The sequence below is a fragment of the Camelina sativa genome, chromosome 19, assembly GCF_030686135.1.
Source record: "Camelina sativa cultivar CO46 ecotype springtype chromosome 19, ASM3068613v1".
Classification (NCBI taxonomy): Eukaryota; Viridiplantae; Streptophyta; class Magnoliopsida; order Brassicales; family Brassicaceae; genus Camelina; species Camelina sativa.
The window spans coordinates 14,181,982-14,204,145 of NC_141898.1; the positions used below are offsets into that span (position 1 = coordinate 14,181,982).

At 35.5% G+C, this 22,164-nt stretch overlaps 3 protein-coding genes and 1 long non-coding RNA gene across 4 annotated transcripts; 2 read left to right on the forward strand and 2 right to left on the reverse strand.

Annotated features, from left to right (window-relative positions):
- Positions 1–4,039: 4,039 nt before the first annotated feature.
- On the reverse strand, positions 4,040–4,651 carry LOC147920560 (uncharacterized). The gene is made up of 2 exons (XR_015590457.1): positions 4,491–4,651; positions 4,040–4,395 (listed from the first exon to the last, which is right to left on the reverse strand). It is a non-coding gene; the product is annotated as an uncharacterized LOC147920560 (long non-coding RNA).
- Positions 4,652–6,091: 1,440 nt separating this feature from the next.
- On the forward strand, positions 6,092–7,003 carry LOC104766398 (uncharacterized). Its single transcript, XM_010490275.2, has 2 exons — positions 6,092–6,457; positions 6,548–7,003. The coding sequence occupies exons 1-2, from the start codon at positions 6,197–6,199 to the stop codon at positions 6,743–6,745; spliced, it is 459 nt and encodes a 152-aa protein (XP_010488577.1). The 5' UTR covers positions 6,092–6,196; the 3' UTR covers positions 6,746–7,003.
- A 3,058-nt stretch (positions 7,004–10,061) lies between these two features.
- LOC104766401 (RAF-like serine/threonine-protein kinase 20) lies at positions 10,062–15,718 on the forward strand. Its single transcript, XM_010490277.3, has 11 exons — positions 10,062–10,391; positions 10,833–10,926; positions 11,062–13,500; positions 13,594–13,776; positions 13,861–13,947; positions 14,118–14,270; positions 14,393–14,556; positions 14,634–14,781; positions 14,862–14,984; positions 15,071–15,158; positions 15,247–15,718. Exons 3-11 carry the CDS (start codon positions 11,251–11,253, stop codon positions 15,435–15,437), a joined length of 3,387 nt encoding a protein of 1,128 aa, XP_010488579.1. The 5' UTR covers positions 10,062–10,391; positions 10,833–10,926; positions 11,062–11,250; the 3' UTR covers positions 15,438–15,718.
- LOC104766400 (uncharacterized) lies at positions 15,487–16,451 on the reverse strand. Its single transcript, XM_010490276.3, has 4 exons — positions 16,221–16,451; positions 15,975–16,132; positions 15,824–15,890; positions 15,487–15,737 (listed from the first exon to the last, which is right to left on the reverse strand). The coding sequence occupies exons 1-4, from the start codon at positions 16,353–16,355 to the stop codon at positions 15,639–15,641; spliced, it is 459 nt and encodes a 152-aa protein (XP_010488578.2). The 5' UTR covers positions 16,356–16,451; the 3' UTR covers positions 15,487–15,638.
- Between the last annotated feature and the right edge of the window lie 5,713 nt (positions 16,452–22,164).

Below are 22,164 nucleotides of genomic sequence, written 5' to 3' on the forward strand. Positions count from 1 at the left end.
TATAATATTAGGTTTGACGTCGTGGTTATGGATAATGCCATGCATTTATTAATGTATTTGCATGTCTTTTTTGTTGTTAAAGATTAAGGTATAAACGTATTTGCATGATTAGTAAGTACAATGCATATACCCGTGTAGACGAAATTACATATTGATGAAATGGCGCTCATCATCAAACTGATTATTAAGAATGTGATTTTGGCAAATACGTAAAGTCAATTTCTATGAATTAAATCTAAGTTTTTATATAGATGTTGTACCCGAATAGAATTCTAGGATGAGTACATGCACGTTTAGTTCGAAACGATAAATTATTACGCCAACCATAAACTCCAAATATATATTAAATATCTAACTATCTGCAATGTCTAGTCTTTGGAGGAACTACGAATGAAAAATCAAAAGAACACATGTGCCATTGTGGTCGGAATCTTACCATAGAGAAACCATGTAATAATGTAGTTTACACGAACTTTTAGCATCGCTTTTATTTAGTGATTATGACTTAGACCAATGAAGTAATTTATGAAAAAAAAAAATTGAGGTCTATATTACATATTATACATGTCGCTAGCTATATACTTCAATCTTATTTAATTAATAAAAGAAAATCAAGCTGACTTCTTAAAGTTTAATACAATTTATATATATACAGCCATTGCATCCATATGTCGTACGAGTATTATCACTAGCTAATAATCATATTATTGGTAGCTTCAAATCAGGAAAAGACATCTCATTATGGATAAATTTATATAAGCAAACTCAGTATCAGACGGACTTATATATATTGTAAGCATATCATTTTGTGCACCCATGTGCATGTAAACTTATTGATGCTCAAAAAAAAAAATCGAAATCTATGACATAAAGAACTTTTGAAGGAACAACTGGATGGTTACAATTACATAAATTACAAGGACGCTGAAAAATAATGTAACTCGAAATTTGATTTGAGGAAAATCAACCTTTTTTTTTGGGCAAACAAGGGAAATTAATCTATGCACTTTATATTAATTGGTAGAAAATGTGTCTAGAGAGAATCACATTAAAAGAATATAATATATGGAAAAGGTGGGAAGTTTAAAGAGGGCATTACTCGAAGCACATTTGTTTTGGCATTGACTTTTGCACATAAGACAAGCCACATGGCCGGCCGGTTATCACCGTTAATCAAGACACATGAACATTACTTCGATTAGTTTTATTTGATAATCATCCACTGGATTTATAGCTGCTATAGTTAAACCTTAAATCTATAGTTTGTATTTATTCCAATGGATATCTAATAATTAACTCACACACAGTTCTTTCTAATTTTACAATTTTAATCAAAAGTTTGAACACTCCATTAATTTATACAACTCCATCATCCTTCTGATGATCTTGAACAGACTATTAAGATATCCTACATCGAGAGAATAGAGATTTGTGGGGCAATATATATAGTACATGAGTCTCTCCATTGTCAATTGGTTTTGAGTTGGACCCCATGTTTACTAATATGGTATCATAGCCCATGGTAAATTTCTCTCGATTGTGGGTTTACCCGTGGATGTTTAGTCTCACAAACTTCACGCTTCAGATGTCTAGCCCTGAGCGTGAGGAAGGTGTATTAAGATATCCCACATCGAGAGAATAGAGATTTGTAGGGCAATATATATAGTACATGGGTCTCTCTACTTATTGCCAATTGGTTTTGAGTTGGACCCATGTTTACTAATAGAGACCATATCCAATATTCTCAATTTCTATCGTACACAAGACCTCACTAATCGAAAACTCTTTCCCAAATGGTTATTTTGGAGAATTCGGAAAGTAAGAATAACTTTGTTTCAATAAAATTCGTGAGTCCATCCAAAAGAATAAGAAATGCACGAGCTAAAATTAAAGAATAGATCAAAATGTATTTTTTTTCGTGAGCACACAAAATCGTCTTCAAGACAAGCTATGACCAAATTTTCCGTATATGAAATGTAATTTTGACGCATATTTATGATATGCAAACGCAACAAGCGACGTAGATGGATAGTTTATTTGAGATCATCAAGGGATTCCAAGTGCATCAATCACGCCTCTTCACCTTTGGAAGCTGAGATAGAAGCCTTAATTACTAGCGGCTATTTAGCAAACTTGGAACCGAGGCTTCAAATCGGTATAGTCTTTACCAAAATAATCAATGGATTCAAACAATTGTGCGATAGTAAACCTACTTATATATATACATTAACATTATTGAGCGTCAAAATTCTTATCCATACGATTCAGTTTTACAAGACAATCGTGTAATATCGTAGCTCATCATCTAGCTAAGCTCGATTGTTCTCATGCTAATTTATATTCTGGTTTGTAAGTTGTAACCCAGTCATTAATTGTGGCTACAACAACTTCTTTGTACTGAATGTTTAAGTTAATAAAATATTTTTTTTAGACAGAAAATATAAGCAAGGGATGAACCCTTGTATTAATCCCTTTCAATTTTAACCAATCATTGTGCCATGTCATATACCATTTAAAGAAAAATTAAAAATTAAACAAATTAAGAAAATAAACTCATTAACAAAAAAAAAAAATTGTTAACGGCGTTGCCATTCTTCCTTTTAGGTTTTTGATTTCATTATGTTGTCCTTGAATCCTTGATACGTTAATTTGTTTCTCTTCAGTATTTATTATAAGCACCTCCCTGGAATATATGACTCGGCATCAATACCGTCATCTGCTTCAAATTTGGTTTTCTGTCTCACCAATCATGTAAGAAACTCTCGGGTCTGGTCTCCAGGCTTGTTTTATTTGTCCTCTAAAGTTGTAATCGGTTTCGTTCCGGCCTGCATCTCTGTCTTTAAGTCAGTGGTCTAAATGCTAAACTTTGCACATGTTTATATGTTTGAATATTCAATATAACATTCAAACAAAAAAAAATATTTTGTTATAAGTAGCATGCTCTTTTCCTTCCATTGTCATGAATTTTTTTGCTTGAGTCAATATATTTGTGTCAAGGTATTTGCATGTTCTTTTCTACTTGTATTCATAAGATAATTTTTTGGTGTTTTCATTTGAATTCCTAGATGAATACTTATTATGAGGATCGACGAGTATTGTAAGTCTGCACTCTACTCGAATGTTAGTTAGACGTTAGTATATTATGACCAATAACTTTGTTTCGAAGTCCTAAAATTTGGAAGGTTTTTTTTTTTTTTTTTTTTTTTTGTCAACATTGGGCCATAATTGGTCGGTCCATTAGCCAAATTTCTACATTTATAGAAAGCGGGACTTGATCCTGGTGTGATGGTGCATTCTACAAATGGACTTACCTCCTGCCACTGCACTAAGATCACTTCACATTTGGAAATTTTTTCAAGGCTCCGATTGGTAACGGATGTTACTTATGGCTGTAAAGACTTTAACTTTAAAATTTTAACTGTAGAGAATTTGGCTGTAAATATTTTGACTGTACAAATTTTAACTGTTAAAATTTGATTGGTAACAAACACTTTCAAAGCTATAACTGTTACTTTTATTATTAAAAATATTGAAATAATGATATTAATGATGATAATAAAAATAAAAATAATTATTATTGAAATAGATCTTAAAAGAAAGATAAAAAAATAAGAATAATTTTTTATAAAAATAAAATATGTAAAATATATATAGAAACTTGTGGAGAGCTCCATTATTATTTCAATCATCATGGAAAATAAAAGAGAAAAAATAACTACAGCTTTTTTTATTTATTTTTAACAGTAAAAAAAGTCTCACATTTGTGGCTTTAAAAATTTGTACATACAAATTAAAAAAATGGACAGTTATACTTTTAATGCTTTTAAAAATAATAAAACAATGAAAACATGATTGGTAAAATTTTGGCTTTTAAAACTTTAAATTAATTTTAAAGTCATTAAAGTCTCTCCCAATCAGATCCTGTTTCATAATTTTCATATATATTTTTTTCGCCAATAAATTGTCGTGAAAAACACATTAGAAGTTAGATACTCCATAAACATCATAACAAGCAGATGATCAGATTAGATACCCGAAAGGACAACAATGATATATACTATTTTCTGACAACTTTATTTGAAAACAATCTGCAAGTGAAAGAGGAAGAGAGATTCATTCTATCTTACCTCTTAAGTATTGAGTTCCATTATTGCACTTACAATGTCTTCATCTTCCTCTTTATCATCTTCCACATGGCTTCAGTTGTGGGCCTTGTGGCTGTCGATGCTTCTGCTATCTCAGGTGTGGCTTCAGTTTCGGGCATACTAAACTGTTGCGAGCAGCTTGCGTTTGAAGCTGAGAGCTCAAGTCCTCGATCTTGGCCTCACCGAAAATAACACAGGTTTCTGAATGCGGGTTTTTGAAGACATTCGGTTTTGAGATGAAGAACAGTACCTGGCAACATTAACGTAGTGTTATCATTCGAATCTTACAGGGCAAAAACATACATCTAAACTCAATGAGAAAACAGATAAAGGTTGTTGGTTTACGTTTTTGGTTCTTTTGATGGTTATTCTGCTAACACCGGTGACTGGCTTCAACGTCGCCTTCCTACTCTTCTTTTTCTCTTGTAATTATGCAACAAATTTTCCCACTTTGGAAACGTCATGTTTGTGGCAAGACCATTGCTAGCACCAGGGAATATGATGACCTTAATTAAGAGCCAAATGAAATCATCAAGTTCAAATCCAAAACAATTAGCATCTTTTTCCTAAGGTCACTTTTAATAATTTCGGTTGACTCAATCAATTAAGTAATGAAAAACTAGCTTAACAGTTTCAGATGGGAAATTATTTACAGTGTAAATTTACCTGAAGAGAGTGATATGGAATACGATCAATGTTGATCGAGTAACTAGATAAGGAATAATATGAAATAGGACGAAACAAAAGACTTTTTATTGAGATAGTCAAAGATGGGGAGATTACAACAATGTTACTTAAAGCCCCTGATCTTTGCTTGCTCAGAGCTCCCCCTATTTATAGTTGGGATATTTCATCTTCATTTCTCAGGATCGATGTAGTACGGCCTCAAAGTACAGGTGGCGGTCGTTTTCACTCGAACCGTCGCTTAGCGGGCCGAATATTATATCGGGCCTTTTAGAAGTTCCGCCGGCCTAAGAGGTTTTATTCGGTCGGTCAACCCTTCTAGAAACTCTGTTGACTGTTTCTTAGATAGGTTGAATAGGAGTTGTGTTTCCGTAGCCAACAATCAAGACGAAGTAAACCCATTACGTTCGTTTCCGAATCCAACCTAGGAGAACTACCGTCGTCTCTTTCTCGTTCCCAACCAATTAATGTGTTTTCATGTTTTCTCTTCTGAATCCAACTTTGAGCATGAGAGCCACCGTCGTCTATGTGACTCTGTCCGATGTCTTCACAATTCCTCTAACGGCGACGCCCTCAAGGCGTTAACAATTTTTTTTTTTTTGTAAATGAGTTTATTTTCTTAGTTAATTTGTTTAATTTTTAATTTTTCTTTAAATGGTATATGACATGGCACAATGGTTGGTTAAAATTGAAAAGGGTGAATATAAGTGTTGAACCCAAGAATTGTTCATCTCTGAAGAAATACATAGGAAGAGATTTCTCATTTCTTTCTTTAGCCGTATGTGTGAAGAGATTTCTCATTTCTTTCTTTAGCCGTGTGTGTGTTTTTTTTTTAGAACAATAATTTTAATAAATTTTACAATTAAAGGTATAATAGACCTAAAAAAAGAAGGTATAACAGTATTAACAATAATAAAAAATTAAGTATTTCTCCTTTAATTTAATGTTTGGCTGACAAAAAAAAAATTAAGTATTCCAAACTTATAACAAAAATGTTAAGATTCACAAAAGATATGAAAAAAAAATGCAACAATAATATATGGAAATAACTATACAAAGATCTAGAATGATCCAAATTACATTATAGAGATACCTTAAATATTTGTCAATAATTAATATAATGGAATTTCTTCTTTTTTTTTTGGTAAAAATTATAATGGAAATTTGTATCTAACTTTATAGAAAGATCTCGAATGTTCCAAAACATAGTAAAGAGAGACCTAAGGTCTCTACTATATATATGTCGATGTGGTGTCTAGTTTAGATCGTACCCCATCCGATATCAATTAAGAAGAAAATAAAACCCTAACCTTCATCCTACTTCTTTGTTCTCTTTGCTCCGCCGTTGTTATCTTTTCTAAGACACCATGGCCGCCACAGAAGGACCAGTCGTTGCTCTCATCAGTAAGCGTCTCCGTGCTCACCGCAAGAAATACAACAAAATTGTTGGGCTGGAAGAGTCGATCTCTCAGGGGAAAACCCTAAACAAGGATCAAGTAGAGATCCTCCGTTCGAAGCCAATCGTCACCGCCCTTATCGATGAACTCTTAAAGCTTCGTATTCCTCCTCCCTCCGATGTCGTTCCTGAAGAGACTAGCGTCCCTGCTAAGAAAAAAAAACAGCAAAAGGTACGTATTAACTTATTGTGTTTTAAGAGTTTTAGCCGCCGCATATCGTATAGTATAATAAATCTAAACCTATTTTTTCCACTTTTCTAGGCACGTAAGGAGGAAGCCGAGGAGGAGAACGTAGCGGCCAAGAATGACGACGAGGATTGCAAGATCTCTGAAGATGGTGAAGTTTCGAAGGACAATACTTCTCCTAGCGAGAGCTCACAGGATGTTACGCCACCTCCGAGTAGTGGGAAGTCACGAAGACGTAGACGGAAGGCGAAGAAACCTCAGACTTCGGAGTAATTGTGTCTCCAACATCTGTTTGTAGCAGAAGTTGCTTTTGTCACAATTGTCCTTGGCAGTTTCGTTTGGCTTTCTTCTTCTTGTGAACACAAGGAGGGCTTTTGCGTTTGAGCCTTTTCCAATTTGGTTCATTTAATTCGCCATGTAGAATTTTTTTCTACTATAATTTTGTTAAATTTTTCTACTATTTGTTTCTTTATTGTTTGCTTTACTTCATGAATCGTGATGCCATATTATATTGATTATCTTCTTCTCACACTTAAGAATGTTTTCCTTCAGCTCTATACAACTCTCTTATCCTCCAAATCCATTGTTCAGTTTTTTAAAATATCGTACTTCAATGTCAGATATTGAGGAAGGGTGGAAAGTATTTTACTTTGCAACCGATTTTAAAGGAAGATATATCAACGAGAGTATTACTCTTTTGACTTACATTTCTTGTATTCGTCTTCTCTTTGACTTGTCTCTTCGATGTCATAATTTGCTGTATCTATCAATTCCTTCTTTTTTAATTAAAATCAACAGTTCACATTTCACAATATCATCATGATATTGAAGATTTCAAATTCATGGGTAGGGAGTTGCCATCCTCGAACAAAATCTCGGCTTTTCTATGCTTCAGAACCTCTTGTTCTGGCTGACACTCGCGTGTAAGCCATCCAAACGTTCAAACTCTTCGTCATATTGGTTTCTTAATTTTTTTTTTTTTTCCTTTTGTCACTGACATCTTCATTAATTTGGAATTTATGTTCTAACAATTAACAGCCGGATGTCCCTGAAAGTAAATCATTCACACAATTATATGAGCATTATGCAATCTATGAAAAAAAAAATCCTTTTGAGAGAGGATCTTGAAGCCTATCAAATTCAAAGAGCTTAGAAACACAAATAAAAGGAAGACCAGAACATATATGCCATGAAAAAACGGCTTAGCACGTGAAGTGAATCGCTTTATATACATAACCAGATTTCAACATATTATCCTTTACCAAGAGCCAAAAGATGAACTAGATTATCATAGCAGCATATGAAATAAATTGAAGGGTTAGTTGAGAAATCCCAAAAAGTCTAATACAATAAATCAGATTTCTCACCAACATAATCCTTTTGTTTTCCAGAAGTACGGTGACTTATTCAAGTGCCATGATCTCTTCAGCAACTTGCTAGTTTATTAAAAATGTGCTATAAATTAAGCGATGGAATGGTCTTCCCCCCTTCTCCTTACTTCGTCTTAAGGAGACAATAATGTTGGATATACAAAACCAGTGAAAAGTGGAAATGGATGATCAATAAACGCACCATATTTACCAGCGGTGAGACACATCATCACAATTCCCACTGAAACTTTCAAACATCCATCAACTCCAAGTTTTGCACCGTTACTTGATCTGAGAGCTAGCATCTCCAACTCTAGTAAATTTTGTTCCAACCCACTTCTATATAAACTTCTATAATAGAGTTGAATTATTTTATTTGCAAAGTAGTCCTTTTAATCTTGAATTTCTTTATTTATGAAAAAAATTAATAAAATAAATATTTTTTCAGAGCTAATAATATAATTGATTTTAGAAGTTTTAGTATAAATATCTATTATAAAATTTGAGACTATCATTTGCAAAAGATAAATTATATAAAATCTTATAAATATATGAAAATAATAATAGATTTTGTTTTTTCATTCATTTCATAATAATTATTTTAATATAACAAAGACTAATTACTTAAGAGGTGGTATTGGATTCTAATTTATGAAGATTTTTGAAGAGTTCAAACAAAATCATTAAAACTTAAAAGTGTATAAGTGAAAGATTGTTAAAGATTGATAGAGAGTTTTGTTGATTAGTTTTCTAAAATCATATAAAGTCCTCTAAACAATCTCTGTATTTTTATAATACTTTCTATGACTTTATTTTGTAAAAAAAGTGTCTAAAATCATGAACCAATAACATAATAATTAAACTCATTAATAATTATAGATTATTTTGTTTTAATTGAATAACACAAAACTTTTAATGACTTTATAAAAGTCTGAATCTAATAACTCAAATTTTTTAAGATTTTAAATGACTTTTTACAAATCACAAACTAATAACACTAAACTTTAACAGAGTTTAACAAAATTTTGATCTAATAACAACATATTCTACATAACATTTAAAATATTTAAAACTCTATTCAAATCTCAAACCAATAACCCCCACTTAATACTTTGGTAAATTACTTTCGGATCCACCAATATCGTTAAAATATTGTCCAAACAAACCAAAGTAGATGAAGGAGGAGCTTGTTGGTTTTGTTGTTGATCATTTCGCTTTTGTAAATGATGCGATGTGCTTTTTATAATTTTTATATGATGTGATGTACTTTTTAATAACTAAGGTTTAATTTAAATAAAAACCATAATTTTATAAAAATGTTAAAAAAGTTAAAGTAAATGGTTTTTTTTTATCAAACAGTTAAAGTAAATGGGTTAATTAGTAACTTTTATAAATAAAAGATGTTAATAATAAAATAAAAAGAATTGCATATTTTGCGGCCCAATAGATTCTCTACATAATTAACATAAGTATGAATATAAAGGAAATTAATATGTTAGACAAAGAATTGCATATTTTGCACTTACATTCTTGATGTTTTAGTATTCAGGTTTAAAAATAGGAATACTTGCAGCCACTGGATGGATCTTTGTTTCCCGAAGGCTCTAGACAAATAGTGCTAACTAGGTCTAGTAAAATCAACAAAGTATTGAACAGAATAGTTGGTATATTTTGTGTCGCGTAAGAGGATGTGTCGCACAACACTCACAAGATCAGCATAAACAACTGACTATCAATTTCTGTTAACAAATATTGTTAATTTAAAACTAAATGAAAAATTTATTGAACAAGTGTAAAAAGATTAACGTGGGTTAATTGATCCATCACATGGCCCATGAATTATGACCATAATTTGGTCCCTAATGCCTAATACGTTTTTTTTTAAATTCAAACAATGCCAAGCTGATGTACTGTTTTTCCACCGGATAGAACTTTCGTATTATTAGACGTATTCTCCCATGAATTCTTCTCAAGCCTTCATTTCTCAAAAAAATAAGATTCGCTAACACATTACATTTTATTAAGTTCAAGTAACCATTTTAAAAAAAATCAACACTAACCATTTTACATTAAATTACATTTTATTAATTGATTCACTTGAACCACTTCCACTTCAACTCTTGGAATCAAAAAAGAAAACACTCACAATTTTAAAACTTGAAATCACAAATTTTGGGCTGGGAAAGCCTTATAATATGGGCCGGATCATTATGAATTCAGGAAACTTAATACGGCGTAGTTTTAGAATCGTCTCCAAAAAAGAAAAAAAAAATGAATCTCTCTCTCTCTCCCCTGAAAAGCGAAGAAGTTTTTTTTTTTGAAAAAGAAGAAAACAGCGGAAGTTCCGGTAAAGTTCGATGGCGCTTAATTCTCGGGAAATGTTGGTTCTTCTTCGCTCCCCCCAGCAGCAAAACTGTTTTACCACCCCTCTCTATCCTCCTCCTCCCTCGTTTCTTCCGTTTTCTTCTCTTTTCTTCGATTCTCTTCTTTTTTTTTTTTGGTTTGTTCCCCCCCTCGATTCTCCAACCTTCCTCAGTTCGAATGTGAAGGTAACTTTTTATCTTCCCCCGATCGTTTCGGAATTACCATTGCACCCATCAAATCCTCGAGAATCTGACGATCGTGTTTTGGAATTTGTTTTTTTTTTCTTTTCTTCTCATTCCTCTGTCCCTCGTTTTAGAGAATGTGGAAATTGCGATCTGTTTTGGTTCGAAATTGAGAAATCGGAGTTTGAGCTGACATTGATTTCTCAAATTTTATGTTTCTTAGGATTTTTCTAAGTGATTGAAACTTAATTAGATGAAGCAACTTTATCAATCTTAATTTTGAATTCGGCTGTTGTTTGTTGTTGTTTCATGATTCATCTTTTTTTTTGGTTTTTGGTTTTTTAACGTGACAAAGTTTAATGTGACGATGCTGCTGGTGATACTTATGACGATGATGGATAAGAGTATTTTTTTGTTGTTGTTAATATATAGTAATCTTTACAGGTCCTACACGTGAAGTTTTGAGCTGGCTGTTTTAGCTTTCGGGCTGGCCATAATTGATGCAGGGGGTTGTTCTCTCTCTCTTTTAACAAACATAGTAAGTGTTGCCTCTTTCTTTTTCTTATTATTATATGAGAATGCCACCACATGCAGGTGTATGGTTTGCTACTAATTTCCTTATCTTGTGATGTGTCTAATGAATTATTATTCTCTCCTTCAATGATGTCTTCAGGTGCAAAGATATTTCTGAACTGAAGATCTTTGATTCTTCATCACTGGTTTGGCTTTTACTTGTTTTCACAGCTTCTTTCTCTTTCTCTGTTCTGCGGTTTGTTTAATGTCAGCTAAGAGTCAGAGGAGGTTTATATCGCAAAACTCTTAGCTTTTTGTTTGTGAGAGAGACCGTCAGTCAACTACTACTATGTCAGATAGATGGGCTAGGCAAAACGCGGAACAAGCAGCTGTCTTGGCTGAGAGAAGAAATTTGAATAAAAACGTTTCACTTCAGACTGGGGAAGAGTTTTCCATCGAGTTTCTCAAGGATCATCATCATAATACTCCTGTCCACTCTCCTGTCGTTTCAGGGAAAACTCATAACGATGGGAATAGATTTGGTGGGGACCTTTACTATCATCAGAATCACTTACCGGGGTATGACAGTGCTGCTGCTCGGTTTCATGAGCTGAGGAGGATTGAATCTGAATGTCCTTCTTCTGATGCTTATGATTTTGGACGAGACCTGAGGTCTTCTTCTATACGGGTTGAGAATGGTGGTAGTTATGTGCCTCATTTTAGTGCTTACCACAATGTAGGTGGTGAAAATGAAGTTATAACTAGGAAAGCTTTTGGTGAAATAAATTCCAACCGAGGAGATGTTACTGGGAGGTCTGCGCCTTGTGCATTCTTACCAGAGCGTGTTCAGTCCAACAACTATACTGGAGGAGGAGGAGGAGGAGATTTCGATAGATTCGGAAAAGTTAAGTTTCTTTGCAGCTTTGGTGGGAGGATTATGCCAAGATCCACTGATGAAAAACTAAAATACGTTGGAGGAGAGACGCATATTATTTCTATCCGCAAGAACCTTTCTTGGGAAGAGCTCAAGAAGAAGACATCAGCTATATGCCAGCAACCTCATTCAATCAAGTATCAGCTTCCAGGGGATGAGCTTGACTCCCTAATATCAGTATCATCAGACGAGGATCTTCAGAATATGATTGAAGAGTACAATGGACTAGAAAGGCTCGAGGGTTCACAAAGGCCACGTCTGTTCCTGATTCCTATAGGGGAGCCTGAAAGAAAGGTTCAACAGACCACTCCTGATAGCCAATACGCTGCAGCTATAAATTCTAATACTGTTGTTGGTCAGACTTTGGTTGGTGATACACGTTATCATGTAAACAATTTGGATCGCAATCCAAGTTTCCGTAAACAAGCACCGAGTCAGATGCTCAGACTGGATACTACTACTATGCACCGGAATCCGCTTTTCAATGGAGTTCAATATAACATGCCTACCTATCCATCACCTCCTGTTTCTCCTTCACCATTCCAGCAAAGGGATTCAAATGGTGTATACTCACCATTCCCTGGCAACAACTCCAGCTCCGAGAGCAATAATTCCTTCAGTCCAGCTCAACCAGACACGCCTAGCTTTGAGGCGATTGATTCCAAATATCATCAACAGCGACCACTACCTTCAGTAAACTGTCAGTCTAACAAGCACGAGGCAGAGAACCTATATGGGATGCAATTCCAGAATGGCTTCAATGAAAAACTTGTTACTCCCAGTTCTAGCAATGTTGATACACTTTGCTTTAACCCTGAGAGGTCTGTGAATAGTGGAAGGGTCTACAGCGATAAAGCGAGCATGCCGGAGGAGTCTAAGGTATCTTTTTCTGGGTCTACAAATTCAAATGATTCTTGCTTGGGGATCCCACACTCGTACTCAGACTCTACACTAGAGATTAATGGTGGACACTCTAGTTACTTTTCACAAGAGAGACAAAGCCCATCTTCAACTTTGAACTTTACAAAGAAACAAACACAAGAAAAGCCAGTGCAGGTGCATAGGAACAATGATCTAGCTGACCGTCGTACACAAAGCGATATACTCGATATGAAGTCCACTGAGGGAGGAGAGACTATGTTTAAATTTTCCCCAAGGCCAGGAGGACCAGGACTATCCGGTGAAAACAAGACATTGCATATAGACATTTCTTCTGCAGGCAATCATTACGATGAGATTTATCTAAATCAGGAAACCAAGAACCAAGGAGGGTACAATGACACGATTTTTCATCTAGGAGGGAAAGTTTTGGGGACAAAAGCAACGCCTACTGACATGGACGGTAAGACTTTGCCTACATATGGATACCAAACCTCAGCGGTTGTTGATCCATGGAAGCAAATAAAGCAAGATAATGAGCGTTTGATAGCTGGAACCTCATCTGCTAATCTAATTTCTTTGGAGGAAGGCATTGCAGCTAATGTCCCAAATGAGGAACCTGAATCTCGTGCTGCCCGAGAAAGGAATTTGGAAGTTTCAGGGATGTTTTTAAATAAGAGAGCAGGGTCTGATGATAATTTCTTGTTCAGCATTGCCTCTGAATCAGAAAACAGGAAGATTGGTCATGAGACTGGGATCTTAGAATTTGATTTAACACAAAACAATGTGAGTATTGCAAAACATCCAGATTCTACTTTATATTTGTCCCAATTCATGATTATCCTTTATCAGATTCTAACAGTAATAAGTGACCTGCAGAGAACAGGAGGAGAAGGTGTGTTAGGCCATGTGAGAATCCCAAGCATGGATTTGAATCAGCCAGCGCCGGCCCCAGTAAGCGACACTTATGATCTGAAGATACTATCTGTCGAAAGGGAAGATTCACCACAAAGCATTCCCCACGCAAAGATGAACAGTGATGATACAGTATTCCTTTCTGAGGTAGTGATTTACTTCTCTACAAGCTTATAATATAAGTTGAGAGAGGCTCGTTTTTTTCTTCTCATGATTGTCACTTGTCGACAGGAGGCTGAAGCAAATACGGGCGAGAAAGAGAACAGTTTCAAAGACACACTCTTTGTTGAAATGGAAGCCAGTGTTTATGGCTTGCAGGTACTCTGCCTTGCTACTTAGGAAATTGAGTAATCACATGACTTTGGAAAATCGGGAATGCTAATCTGAGGCGTTGTGTTAAACAACGTTTCTGTTGCTTCTTCTTTAAACAAGACTTCATGCAGAAACCGATTCTCTTGTTTAACTCATTACTCATTATAAACCTTCAGATAATAAAGAACGCTGATCTTGAAGACCTAACAGAACTGGGATCCGGGACATATGGAACTGTCTACCATGGAACATGGCGGGGAACGGATGTTGCGATAAAGAGAATAAGAAAAAGCTGCTTTGCAGGGAGATCATCTGAACAAGAACGCTTGGTTAGTCTTCAAATCTTTTGTTTCTTTGAATCTCATTGCTGCATTTTTAAGTCCTACTCTGGAGTCTGGACGTACATAACTTCATCAAATATGACGCTTACATTGTTTTGATTTATCATCAGACCAAAGATTTCTGGAGGGAAGCACAGATACTCTCAAATCTTCATCACCCAAATGTAGTTGCATTCTACGGTATAGTCCCTGATGGAACTGGGGGAACTTTGGCAACTGTTACAGAGTTTATGGTGAATGGGTCACTCAGGCATGCTCTTCTCAAAAAGGACAGGTAACTTAATTTGTTGCCGCAATTCCCTTTGCGTCCTGAATCTGACAGAGACCTAATCAGCAAGAATGCCAATGCAGATTACTTGATTTTCGGAAAAAGATAATAATTGCGATGGATGCTGCTTTTGGCATGGAGTATTTGCACTCGAAGAACATTGTTCACTTTGATCTCAAATGCGAAAACTTACTAGTCAATCTAAGGGATCCACAACGGCCTATATGCAAGGTGACATCATTGATGAAAATCGCATTCACATTAAGAAGACAAGAATCCATTACTTCAACATGAAATCCTGATTTCTGCAGGTGGGAGATCTTGGCTTATCTAGAATCAAACGTAACACTTTGGTATCTGGGGGAGTGAGAGGAACACTTCCATGGATGGCTCCAGAACTCTTGAACGGAAGCAGCACCCGGGTTTCTGAGAAAGTAAACTAAATTGAATCACTATCCTAATTAGACTTTTATCTTCCATTACAATACACAACTCATAATCTTTCCGGTCTGAACAACAGGTCGATGTTTTTTCATATGGGATCTCACTGTGGGAGATTCTAACTGGAGAGGAACCCTATGCAGACATGCATTGTGGAGCAATCATTGGTAAGTCAAAAAACTATCTTTCAGTTTCACTTACCTCAAAACAGTAACCACTCTTTTGCTAATCTACTTCCACTTTTTTAACACTAAGGCGGGATCGTAAAGAACACACTTCGACCTCCCATACCAAAAACCTGTTCTCCGGATTGGAGAAACCTGATGGAACAATGCTGGTCCGTAGACCCGGACTCCCGTCCTCCATTCACCGAGATAACATCCCGACTTCGGACCATGTCAATGGATCTCGTCACAAAAAGCAAAAGAAGAGAAAATAAACCCTGACTTCATCAAACATCAGAAACCAAGAAACGATGGACACTTTCACATATGGTTTCTATCGAAAAAACCTGCATATTTTATTCTCATTCTTCAACTGTGTACAAAAAAAAAACATATATGTAAATCTCAATGTAAATATTACTGCCAACATAAAAAGGATGAGAAGAAAGAAACAGATTTTGCATTGTAATGTAGTTTCTTCTTTTACACATCCTTGTACAAGAGTTGATACTTTGGTATTCTCTCTGGCGGTACAGGACATTGAACAATCATCTTCCCCTTCATTGCTCCTCTGTATATTGCCTATACACAAACAGAGGATTTGAATTAGTAACAATTCTATAAACTTTTTTTTACGAATTAGATGAAATTGAATTGGTTCTGGTTACCTCAACAACATCAATAAAGTCTTGTTTTATGTGAAACGCACCAACCCATTTCGTATGATCCGCAGTTCTGCAATATATAAACCGAAACCAAAATTAACTCTAAACCATCAAAACCAAACCTAAACCGGGATTAATCAGCTTCTAAAATTACCCAGAATCCAATTTCATGTGATGAGCATTGAAGAAGAAGACCGTCGAAGGGAACCAAGTGATGTCAAAGTACTTGACGTACACTTGAACATCCTCTGAATCAACATCAACCAAAGCTACTTTAGCAAATTTCGAAACATCTGTCACTGATTTCGCAAGCTGAAAGAGAAAAAAAAATTAAAAAAATTAGTCGAAATTAGAGAGCATTTAATATTTTGATTCAGAGAGAAGAGCGAGTTTCAATTACAATATCATCATGCTGGAGACAAACGGTGTCGGTGCAGCGACCGAATCGTAGGACAAGAACCTCATCAATGGTGTCTCTGATGATCCGATCGATCTCTTCCTTCTTCGTTAACGTCTTCAGAAGCAAACTACTCATCTCTCTCTCTCTCTCAAAGAGGCGCGAATTGTACGACGTCGTTTCGTAAATAAGACTATGCAAATTTATTTAGCCAAAAGCCCAAAAACCTCGTCCAAATACATATTTCGTAATTAGTACTTAAAGCCGGTTGACAAAATAAAATAAAATTTGAAGGTTGATTTTAAAATTTTAACATTGAAAGAAAATATATAAAATCAAAATCCTTGTAACAAAAACCTACAAATATATATAAATTTTTTTCGAAAACACTAATATACGTCATCATAATTTAATAGAGAATAAAATGCAGTTCCGGATCGAATGTCATAATACTTATACATATACTCTCCTCTATTCCAAATTGTAAAATTTTTTAGCCTTTTTGAATTTATAAGATATTTTCAAATACCTATACATAATTTATGTTTATTTCCTATATTATAACCATTGGTATTTTGAAGTTTTTTTGTCTAATTGGTTAAAATCTTTTAAATAAATATTAAATAATATTATGTTATGTAAAAATAAGAATACATTTATAGTTCTTTAAACTTTGTGCTTTTGTGGCACTTCCACCATATTCCTTTTCTGGTGCCGGCGGTGTTTTAGCTCGCTGGCGTCGGGAGATCCTCCAACCTTCTCACACCTGCTCTTGTTCTTTCTTATATAATTTTCTTTGCATGTCTTTTTTCTCCACTTTTTTAAGCTTTTATCAAGTCTATATAACCCTCTTGAAAACCCAAAAACTGGATCGTTTAGCATTCACTGGGTGGAGATGGTTTCCGGCAAACCTCATCATCCTTCATATGTATCCAGATTCCATGGCAGCAGATCGAAAATCCACGGTTGCATACAAACCTCGATGCAGATCTCCATGCTCCCCTGAGAACTCTTTCTTCCCGGTTTCGTTGTAGGCAGGAGAGATCCCTCATGGACCTTCAGTTGTGCCTTGCCGAGAAGAGACGCCGAGGGCGCACGGCAACTTCAGGGTCAAGGTTTTCCTTTCAAGCTGGATATTTGCTTCAACCAAACAACACCGTTGGAGCTTGGCAAACCCGCTGCATCCGGAGACACACCACTCATCGCAAATCCTATCGATCTCTCCGACCAGCCGCCGCTGCGCTCTAACCAGGTTTTGGTCAACGAAAGAAACCCTAGGGTTTCTCTTGATGGACCCAAAATTTGTCATCGGCCCATTAAAATTGTCCAAGCGTCAGCCCATTAAACCTAGGTCCAAAATTTCTGAACTTTTCCTAAACCCATTATCAAAAATGCTTAATATTATGTTTGTAAAGGCATGAGATACCTTTCTCAACTTTTATCGACATCCATGGTTTGGGTCTTGGATTATCAATGGAAAAACCTGGGTAAAAGCAATTCCTCGACGAATTTTGCACATCTCAGCTCAAGGCTTTTGGGAATCTCGCTACTAGCTTCTAGCCACACCAAGGGTTTGAGGAAGAAAGGCATTATGCCCCTGGTTCCAAGGAACGATGGTTACCGACACTTCTTCAATCTCATATCCCCATTGAAACAACCCTTCCCGTTTTATTTTTATTTTTTATAATAATTCACTAGTGGTCCCATATCCACTAACATCCTAGCACAATCAACAACGGTGGATAACAAAACAAATCCATTAACCAATAAGAATTCCAACATTAACAATCCAATAACCAACATTGCAATAATCCAAAACTAACAATGAAATAAGCAAGTTCCAACATCCTACAATGTTCTATCAACTCAATACTAGCAACCTAACAATAGCTACACCACAATCAATCAAGCCTCTAGAACATCCTCCTCCTCATCGCCTTGATTCCACGATCACACTTTGCCTTTACCTGCACACCACAAACAACAATTGAGATGATTAAGTATTATCATAAATACTTAGTGAGGCAATCCTCCCATCTACTGGGCTATACACACAAGCATTTGAGAATCTAAATGTCAAGCAATCATCAACAATAACAATCAAACCAGGAAACAAGCAATCGTCGACCAACAAAATTTGGTGTCGACCGACACCACACCAGTGTCGATCGACACTGTCAACCTGGTGTCGACCGAAACCTGCTCGACACCTCCCGAAAACCCTAGTTGTGTCGACCGACACCTCCACATGGTGTCGATCGACACTCCCAAAGATTCCCGAGCCGTCCTCGCACAAGTGTCGACCGACACACCGAAGGTGTCGATCGACACTGATGCCGAGCATCGTCTTCCTCGACACTCTCTTGCAGATCTCCGCTTCCCAACGCCTTCCAATCATCCCAAACTCATCCATAAGCCACATAAGGATGTATAAACACCAAAACAACCACAAGCAAGGAAGGAATCAATCAAACAACTTAAAATCACAAAGAAACATAGAATTCTCAAGCTTAGATAAGCCATGGTCATGCACTCACCTCTTTTGCAGGAGAATCTGACTCAAAAACAGCTATCACACACTCCTAGCAAGCTTCTGATGCAATTCTAGCAACAAATCTTCTCAGAAACCACCACAATCTCTCCAAAACTCAAGAACACTCACAAGACTCCTTTTTCTCTCTGAAACACTTCAGCGGCGACAAAAATAAAGTTTTCTGAACCCTTTTTCGTCGACCCACCCCTTAAATATGTCGGTTTAGGGATTTCTAATTGAACCAAACCGAACCAATCAACAATCAAAACAAGCCAGTCAAATCGGGAACAGTTAGTGTCGATCGACACACCCATGGTGTCGATCGACACACCCATGGTGTCGATCGACACTCAGACCAAAAATGCAAATTCTGGTTCGCGGATGTTACACCCAAACTCCGTGATCAACGAACCATATCATGTTCAATCTATCAAGTTTGGGGACAAATCAGTTGTTGTTCCATCTCTAAATCCATGTAAAACTAGGTAAGCTACATTTTTTCATCTGTTGACGCCAAACTTTAGCCAATGGTGTGATCAAGATTACAAACTCTATGGACTCCAACTAAGACCATTGTTGCTTTGGCGTTACTTTAACTCCCTGAGAACCCTGGTATTATTATCCATGTTGGCTTCGAACTATGAACCCTCCTGTTTAATCTTCAAGCATCATGCCACATTCAGCCTTGCTCAAAACCTTGTCAATCTACTACTTCGTGTATATCTTCTCAAGCCGCCGAGAAGTACAGATTTGACCTCTTTGTTAAAGCCAATTCGTCTCATGACAACGGCTATCTCATCATCCATTGACTTGTTCATGGAAGAAGGATCAACAATTCTTGATCTCTCATGTACCGAAACTCTCCCAAGATTTTGGCTCAAAGCTCTCAAGAAATTATTGCTGATCAATTTTATCTATTTATGTTTCTATGTTATTTTGGCATTAGGGAATGCTCTCTCTTTATGTACTCTACACTATGCTTGTATGAACCGTTTATCTTCTGATCAATGAATGAATACAAGTGGTTTGACAAAAAAAAAATAAAAAAAAATAAACTGCAAATGCAGGTGTGGTGATTTGCTTCATGCTGGTAGCTATACGATTCTACAACAGGTTAGAGTGCTGTTTTGAAGAAGAGGAACATCTAACTGAGAATGATTCCGCTAGAACACATCTACTTGAAAACAAAGATGACGATGGTTCAAGCATGGGTTCATGTAATGATTCTTTCACAAATTTCTGACATTGGATTAATTATAGAATTGGGCATTTTTTTCAGAATTTTATGGATTTAGGAGCTATTGTCCATACTTGCAGAAATAAGTATTTTTATTTAACAAAATTACCAAATTGCCCATCTTCAATAAACGCTCAATTCTCTGTTCGTTGTGATCTCTCTTTCTCTCTCTCTCTCCTGGCCGTGAGCATGTTTTATTTTCTTCTGATTCTTAAATCTCTCTGAGATGGTGTTGGTGGTGGAAAAAATACAAACCAACGATGGTTTGTGAATATGGTTCACTGTGTATTAGTCCACTTATGGTTTAATTAGTGATGAGATCAGATGAACAACAATATGGTGGTGATGATTCAGCTGCCCAAATTTATAGTGTAAATTTTTAGATGAGATTGGAAATTTTGATTGTTAATCTTTATAATTAGAACTCTTGGGTTCACAAAATATTATCTCCTTAGGGTTTAGTTTTCTTCATCTAAAACAAAACAGATTGAATCTATTGAAATCTTTGGATCTGAGATGGTGTTGGCGAAGCGATTTTTTGTTTTAGAGGCAAAGGAATTGGTGTTGTTAGTGACGAAGATGGTGTTGATCGATAGAGCACAGTGGTGAGAAGAAGCTATGGTTGTGGTAAAAGGAAGCACTGGTTTTATTTTTTTCTTCCTCTCGTTTTGATCGGCGAAGGAGAGATGGTTGGGAGAAAAGACAGAGGGCAAAAAGTCAATTTCCTTCTCTAAAAATGCCTAATCACACAACTACAAGTAAAAATGCTTTATCTCAAAGTTTTAACTCACAAAATACCTAATTCTATAAATATCCCTTCTGACATTAGTTAAGTTGTATGTGATCAAAAGGATACCTTAATCAAGCAGTATGTTGTTCTCATACAATCCAGTCCCTTTGCTTCCATTATTACATTGCTTTAAGGTTGCCTAGTATTAAGATTTAAGTATTATTACCATTGTTAATCTAATAAAAGGGAAATTACAAGCCATTTAGCAAAGCGAAACCTAATACAATAGTAATAAACAATATTACATAAATTTATTGAACTTACTAATTAAATCAATATATTTTTATTTTAGCATACTAATAATGAGTGAAACTGATAGTAATTAACTTTAAAATACTTGAGTTAAAAATACTAAATACTGAGTTAAAACTCATGTTTCTTTAAGTTTTATTTTAGTTGTTGTTGTGCTAGCATCTTGTGAGCTAACAAATACTCTTTATCTGTTATTTACACAGTGTGAAATGATTATATACTAAATTATATCCTAGGGAATTATGTGCAATAAATAAGCAAAACAAATAGAATTTTAAAGCAAAATTAATACATTTTTTGGTGCAAACTGCATCCAAAATGAGTATTTGAACTTCATTCTCAATAAAAAAATACAAAGCCAAAAATGTGGGATTCTTAAATTTGTAACAGTGTAAAATTATATGATAAAAAACAACGTCAATAGTTTTGAAGTTTTGTTGGAATAACTCATCACATGAGAAAAGTGAGTCACACAAAAAATATATATATGTATGCTTCGTTATAAACCTTTCCTTCATCATGGGACTAATGATTCCTAACATTCTTGGTTTCGATGAAGAGTTTTCCTACATTCTTCATTATGAGACTGATGATTCTTCTTAGAAGATGTGTTTGAATATTATTATTGTAAACATTGTTATTAGAGCCTTATCTATAATATGACATGTATATATGTATGAAGGACATACCGATGTTTTTGATGCTAAAGGACGTGTATCGAACTTGCACTCATAGGTTTCGAGTAAGAATAAGATCTACAATAAAAAAAATCATTCAAACAAACAAACATCATTATCGATGAAAAACACAAACCCGAAGTGTTTAATTTGAGACTTCAAGACTGTGACAGTTGAAAATACACATTTGACAACATGAGTGTTATCAACAGTCATGTACATGGCACATAATCATAAGACGCTCCTGATACTCATGTAGATCTCAGCAAATCCAAATGAAAATTAAGTCTCTTACGAGAGTATAGGGAGATAGTGGCAAAAGATGTGTATTGGGCGGTTTTAATTTTTGAAAACATAATGTCACTAAGCCTCCCGTTCAGTACCTTTCTCTCCCACACCAATGTTACCAGTATGCATATGACGCTCGACGAATCTGCTGCCTCTACAGCTTGAATGCA

Coding starts and splice junctions, on each gene's coding strand:
- LOC104766398 (XM_010490275.2), top strand. CDS start 6,197: ATGGCCGCCACAGAAGGACCAGTCGTTGCTCTCATCAGTAAGCGTCTC. Junction 6,458..6,547: donor AGAAAAAAAAACAGCAAAAG/GTACGTATTAAC, acceptor CCACTTTTCTAG/GCACGTAAGGAGGAAGCCGA.
- LOC104766401 (XM_010490277.3), top strand. CDS start 11,251: ATGTCAGATAGATGGGCTAGGCAAAACGCGGAACAAGCAGCTGTCTTG. Junction 14,557..14,633: donor GCTCTTCTCAAAAAGGACAG/GTAACTTAATTT, acceptor ATGCCAATGCAG/ATTACTTGATTTTCGGAAAA. Junction 14,782..14,861: donor CACAACGGCCTATATGCAAG/GTGACATCATTG, acceptor TGATTTCTGCAG/GTGGGAGATCTTGGCTTATC.
- LOC104766400 (XM_010490276.3), bottom strand. CDS start 16,355: ATGAGTAGTTTGCTTCTGAAGACGTTAACGAAGAAGGAAGAGATCGAT. Junction 16,133..16,220: donor GTCTCCAGCATGATGATATT/GTAATTGAAACT, acceptor TTTCTCTTTCAG/CTTGCGAAATCAGTGACAGA. Junction 15,891..15,974: donor CACATGAAATTGGATTCTGG/GTAATTTTAGAA, acceptor TATATATTGCAG/AACTGCGGATCATACGAAAT.